At 37.6% G+C, this 7,129-nt stretch overlaps 1 protein-coding gene across 1 annotated transcript in view; it reads left to right on the top strand.

Annotated features, from left to right (window-relative positions):
• Positions 1 to 7,129, top strand: part of LOC106884249 (dyslexia-associated protein KIAA0319-like protein) — a 97,942-nt gene that overhangs the window by 47,526 nt on the left and 43,287 nt on the right. The window contains exon 3 of the mRNA XM_014935518.2: positions 5,297 to 5,503. Within this exon, the coding sequence (XP_014791004.1) occupies positions 5,297 to 5,503 (207 nt within the window). The remainder of the gene's footprint in view (positions 1 to 5,296; positions 5,504 to 7,129) is intronic.

Here is a 7,129-nt window from a genome sequence, read left to right as displayed (position 1 = left end):
CCTCTCACTTGCTCCACTCAGGTCTTCCCTATTTCTAAACATATCCCCTCACACTCGTATGGAACAACCCCCTTTATCCCCTCGGTGCTACTTATATCTCTCCCCACACACTGTTCACTGTGGGTGGGCCCCAATATATTTCCTCTTTCCCTCTGACTGTGTCTCTATCTTTCTTTCTCTCACCAACCTTTCTTCTTCTGGGGGTAGCCAAGTATCTCCTCCATGGTCAGACGACTATCTCGGCCCCTTGGTTATACTCTCTCACTTGGCACACAGTCACTTCCGTCAGTTCCACTCCCCCCTCTCTCAACTAAGAAGTCTTTGTCTTGCAAGTTACTTGGAGACCCCACTGGTGCTGGTGCCACATAAAATGCACTTGTGCCAGTGCATTGTGAAAAGCATCCAGTACAATCTATAAAGCAGCCTGGGTTAGGAAAGGCATCCTGCCATAGAAACCCTGCCAAAGCAAACAGCTGAAGCCTAGTGCAGCCTTTTGGCTCACCAGCTCCTGTTCAACTGTCCAACCCATGCCAGCTTGGAAAACGGACGTTAAATTATGATGATGATGATGCGAATGCTTTGCAGTATTTTATTAACTTTTATTGAGGATGGTCTTTTATTTCATTGGAACCGTGGGGGTTCCTCAAAACTCACTTCTAGAAAATACTATTTTACACTTTTCCACCCTTACATTCCCTCTACACAACATCACACCTACATGTCCCTTATTTTATCAATTCTAAATGTACCCCCTCTACTCAGTCTAATACTAACAAATGCCAGTCCTTCCCAAAAATTGTAGGAAAATTTTCCCCATTTTCCCCCTTTTATTAACAAGAAAACAAAATAGTTTGCATCCATTGAACTCTTTCTCTCTTCACCACAACACTGGACAAATCTAAAACATTTAGAATATCTTAATTATATTAAACATGACGATTTTTATTCAATCCCTTTATCACATGTCCTTTTATTGATTATAATTGTTTCACTTCTGCTTTCCATAGTGGCACAGGTAGGATGGTTTCACAAGGAACTGGTGAGCTGCTGGGTTGTGTCAAACTCCAATATCATCTTTGGCATGGTTTCTACAGCTGAATGCCAACCACTTTGCAGAGTGTACTGGGTGCTTTTCCATGCCACTGGCACCAGTGAGGTTGCCATGAAACTTGCAAGACAGAATAGAACAGGTTAACAGAAAAGAGAAAAGCTCTCACTACTAGGCGGAAGTACTTGAAAGGGGCAAGGTAGAAGTGAGTGGCTGTGTGCCAGGTGTTGAAAGGCAGAAGCATGAGAGGGGAACAAGCACAGGTGTTGTGCTATAGAGGAGATTATGGGTGATAGAGATGGGCTATGGGAACAAACTCTCAAGGTGTTTCCCTTACAAAGCAACAGACCTCAAAAACCCTTGAAAACCCCCCCAATAAATAGCCTTCAGGCAATGTCTCCACACACCAACACTGCCTTCTGCAGACAAATGAGACTTTTTAATTGAAGATAGCAAGCCTTAATCAGCATAGAATCAACGACTTAATCTCTGCAAATATTTACCTATAAAATATAGTCAGGTGGCTCTATAGAAAGATAGTTCTCACTTTCATTGCACTTGATGGATAATTCTCTCTCTATTGTGATCAATAAGAGGTCAAGTCAGGTGAAATCTTGTGTCTATTGATTGATCTGCAACTCAAAGCTAAGCTGTTGTTTTGTGTTTTGTGTTTCCCCCCTTTTTTTTTAGTCTCTTTTTCCAGCGATTTTCTTTGCAAACCAGGCAGTGTTTATTCTGCCTACACTGCACTGTAAGATAAGACTTGTACTACACGTGTCACAACATTAATTATTCTCTTCTTACATACACACACACACACACACACACACACTGTATAATGTTTTTATATGTATGCATTTTGAAATATGTATGTGTGTATATATATATATAATTTATTTTATATATATATATATATAATTTATTTTATATATGGGCATGTGTGTGTGTGTGTGTATGTATATGTAAACATATGTAATGTATATGTATTTTATATATGGGTTTATATAGATATATACAAGCACGTGCGTGTGTGTGTGTGTGTGCACTTGGCAACCCTGGTTGCCTACCAAGGAACATAAAAAGAACTTTATTTTCAACTCCTCATTCTTCGATAAAGAAAAAAAAAATCCACAACCTTCTGCCTCAATAAACCACTTCTGTTCCTGAAAGTTGTTTAAAAAATTTTTTTTTTTATATTCTCTATGGATTGCTTGAAGCTGACTTTCTTCCTACACTTCAGTCCCTGGATCTTACATCTATCTATCTATCTATATATACATATATATATATATATATATATATATATATATATATATATATATATATATATCATTGTTCATCATGATCATCGTTTAATGTCCGCTTTCCATGCTAGCATGGGTTGGACGATTTGACTGAGGAAATCATCCAACCCATGCTAGCATGGAAAGCGGACATTAAATGAATGCAAATGATATATAAGCATATGCATGTATATATATATATATGTACATATATACACACGTGTGTGTGTGTGTAGACACACATACACACACACATGCACAAGTAGTAGCATGTAATGAATAAATGTATACATGTAAATGATAAAGACCCCCCCCACACACACACACACAATAAGAAAAGAGAAATAGAGAGATAAGAGAGAAAAGGGGGTTGGGGTGGTGGCAAGAGCGAAGTGTCTGTAACAAGCTTCACAACACCTGGCGATCAGGTATTTCAAAGTCAATTAAGTTGACTCTTTCTTCAAGGCATGTATTGAAAGAATCCTTTTCTACAGAGCTGAAACCTACACTTTTGAAGAAAGAACTTCAAAGACGCTATAATGGTACACATGCTAAGGTTCTCTTAAAAGCTTGAAATACCTCATGGTGTGAGCCAAAGACCAAAGTGGTCAGTTATGGAAGCATTCCATCCATCTCTACTATTGTTACAAGTTAGATTTAGTTGGCCACTGCTATTGTACAAAAGGCAGTGTTATTTCATTAGATACAGCAAAAGAGTTTGTATGCTGGTGCTATGATGTGTGCCTGTTATTTGCCTCACTATATTATCACTCTATTTTCATAATGAAAATGTCATTGCTGCTCTAACTATTATAATACATTTCAAAATGATAATGGCAATAATAATAATAATAATAATGATATAGATGCAGGCATGGTTATGTGGTTAGGAAGTTTGCTTCCCATCCACATGTTTTCAGGTTCAGTCCCACTGTGTGGTACTTTAGGCAAGTGTCTTCTACTATAGCCCCAGACTGACCAAAACCTTGTGAATTCAGAAGACGGAAGCTGAAGGAAGCCTCTGTATATATATATGTGTATGTGTAGATGTATCTCTTTATCTTGATATGATGTTATTGTTGTAAATGAATGAGAGTCACTTTCAGTATTCTTTGAAAACATGTCAAACCGCAGTGAAATATTTATTACCCTGCTTGGAAATGGATAGGACTTGGCAACAGAAAGGGCATCTCGCTGTAGAAAGAATCTGCTTCAATAAACTCTGACCAATGCAGGCATGGAAAAGTGGACATTAAAAGTATAATGATAATTATTTCTCTTGGGGCGCACAATGTTAAAAGATTTACTTTTGGTTAGGAATTGTTTCGTCAACTGGACAAAATACCAGTCGATGCTTCACATGAATATTATTGGTTTTTCATTTGCAGAGTTGATCCTAACAGGACTTGAACTCAAAGTATAGCCAAACGAAGTTAAACAAAATTTGTCAGGTACTCTAATTATTTCAAAAACACTTTTCTGCTTCCAGTTCTAGCCTACGATCACGTAACGTAATCAATAACCAGAATCGATAACCTTTAATCAATAAAATGAATACACTGAAAGACAAATTAACGAAGAGATTAGTGAAGTCAAATGTAACGAAAGTAAACAAAAACGAAGATTGAACCAATAAATATCTAATTGTGTAAAAACAGAAAATAACGATTGGGAATTTGTGGTGATCAAGTTAAAGGGTTAATGATGTGTTAATACATCACTAGCTCTGCCCTCTGCTCCCAACTAAGATACTTAACTCTCAGCAATTAATCTAGTTTGTGTAATGAACTGTAAATTAGTTTAATGATTTATTGTTGTTGTAAGAAGCAGGAACATAATTGCAGTGGTGGGTGGTGGGTTCAAATCCTTTCATGAAACTGGAGAATGTCATGGGGGAATTTACTGCCTGAAACAACTCTCTCAAATCAGTACACATGATTCATCGTCATCACCCCCCCCACCTCTGTCCCCAGCTATCATCCATGTCACTACTGCTGCTCCCACCACCACTACCACCACTATTACTATCATATTTGTTGTTGTCATCCTCATCACTGCTACTGACAGCTCCACCACCATCATTCCCTGAACTACACTATCTTCACCACCACCACCCATAAACTTATATGGTGTAAGGTATCATTGGGAAATGGTCTTTACCCAGTGATTCTGTGGCACGTTACAGTGCCATGCTTTCCAGTTGCCTCTTCTCTAGACCCTCCCTAATGACAAGTTGGAACTTGCTCTATACAAACTAATGAATCTCATACTTTTTTTTTTATTGTGCTTTTGCTCTTAATGGTGAATTGATCCCCTTATCCTGCCGTTTCTTTTGCTGCCAGTAACTTTGGGCCATTTACAGGTTTAAGTATCCTAGTTCTTGACACAGTGCAGCAAACCTGTGCAACATGTGTTCTTGCAAGAATAGAACGAGTCAATTGGGTGCAGCTGCTGCTGATGGTTTAGCACGGCTGACTGGACATTCAGCCTGTTTTGGTAAAAGTACTTTTTGGCACTGATGGTAAACACACACACACACACACACACACACACACACACGTATATACCATGGCTTCCTCACAGTTTCTATTTACCAATTCACTCACAAGCATATTGGTTGGCCCAGGACTATTGTAGAAGAGAGCTGCCCAAGTATTCAGGGTACTGTGCAGTAGAACTGAACCTGAAATCAGGTGGTTGCAGAGTGAGCTTGTTAGCCTCACTGTCATGCCTGCATCTGTTAATCAAGAAAACAACATGGCTTACTAATTATGGTGACCAGCTGCAGTATTATATTGTTAACGAGGGTCTACTTTATCTACATGTTGTGGTTGCCATATTGTGTGACATTCTTTTTTGTAGATCCATGCACACAACAATTACAAAGCTCAAACATAAATCACACACACACACACACACATTGATGAAGGTCTTGTATTTAACTTTAATTTCTGACTTATTTCAGTCAAATCACAGACTGTAGGGTCAACTGAACCCACAAACAGCCCATCACCCAACAGCCAGTTTTACTGCCAAGTAAATGCAACCAATCAGTGTGAAGAGAATGAGATGTGTGCAGCAATAAGCACAGATAAGGGTGTATGTATCTGTAAGCCTGGTTTCATGAAGAATCAGTCAGTCAAGTGCATTCCTATTTCAAACTCTCAATCTGGTAAGTAATTTACTTAATAACTTCTGTTGTTTCAGACATTGTTAGGTTTTATGGGTTGGTGGCAGGGTAGGACTTAAAACTCTTTTCATAACCTTTGTGAGACTCCATTGGACCTTTTGTGTGTTCGTTATTTTCACTGAGTACATCTTGAGTAATTTTAAACCTCAGTTTTTCCTGCTGGTTTTTGTGACCTCTGCAATAAACTAGTTGTTTTGTGTGGAGTATTTTGCCATGAGTCTTAACGTCTTTTCATTTTGACCCAATCTTCTAAATATTAAACCTTTTCTACAGTTTTCCATTCAATTTTTAATCATAGCCAAAATCTTGTCTGAATGTTTGTTTGCAATGTGACTGATTTACAATCACCGCAAATCCTGCTTCCATTTTGGGATTATATATAAGGACAGGTCAGACACAAAATGTGTTCTCTAGATTGTGTATATATATAAACTTTATGGTTGATTCTAAACCCTTTAAGAGTTTCCATAGACCTCTTTATAATTACCAGTATACAGCAGTCTCTCTTTAAATGAACATGATCCATTCTGGAGCCCAGTTCATTAACGAAATTGTTCATTACAGGAATAATTAAAATAGCATAGATAAGAGTAATCTGTTCTTAGCCACACCCAAACTTGACGTAAAGGCATGCAGTGTTTTATTTGCCTGTCTAACCATCATCACCATCATTTAACATGTTTTCCATGCTGGCATGAGTTGGATGGTTTGACATGGGTGGTTAGCTAGAGACTGGCACCAAGCTCCATTGTCTGCTTTGGCATGGTCTTGGATGCCTTTCCTAATGCCAGCCATCAATAGTAAATACAGAACTGTGTGTGTTTGTGTGCATTTTTTTTTTGTTTTGCTTCTGTCATTCCATGTTTAGTCTTTCATCAAAAAATATGAGAAATATTATTATTTTCACCATAAAATATGAAAATTTGCAAGCTACATGAAACGTATACACAGACATTGACAAACTGTTTGTACAGATTCTCGCAGCCACTTCGAGGTGTGCAGAGTTAGCTTCTGGTTTGTTGTTCAAACTTCAGTTTGTTGACTGAATATAATTTTCATCAGAAAAATTGTTTGCCATACAACTTGTCCCTGCATTTGTCTATGCTCTCCAACCGAGTTATACATGTTCATGGCCTGCTTCTAGTTTGTTGATCAAATTTCAGCTCAGTATGCAATTTTTATTTTCTTCAGAAAAACTGTTCATTTTCCAAATTTGCTTTTTTAGAGAATCATTTGTATCTGGGGGTACCTCACCATGTATTTCTGTAGTCTCCAATTAACTAGTGATTGGCTTATTCAATGCCCATTTTGAGATCAAATGTTTAACGAGGCATTTGTTCATAAAGACAATCATTATTATTATTAAACGTGATCTGAAAATGAAGATAATTCATTCTCAGTATTTCCACTCCTTAAATAATGTCTCATTTTTTTTTTTTTCCTTTTCCCTCTTCATTACAATATGTTGTACCAGTTAAGTCATTAAAGTGCTTAGGGAAAGGTCACAAGCCCATGAGATCTCAAAGCAAATAGGGCCAACATGTTCTCGTAATTACTTTTAGCTATTATGTTTTATGTAAAAACTATTCAAAATATAGACTTTCTTGC

This window comes from Octopus bimaculoides, chromosome 4 (genome assembly GCF_001194135.2).
Source record: "Octopus bimaculoides isolate UCB-OBI-ISO-001 chromosome 4, ASM119413v2, whole genome shotgun sequence".
Lineage (NCBI taxonomy): Eukaryota > Metazoa > Mollusca > Cephalopoda > Octopoda > Octopodidae > Octopus > Octopus bimaculoides.
The sequence above is the reverse complement of the archived record's forward strand: the minus strand, read 5'-3'. Positions and strand labels throughout refer to the sequence as shown.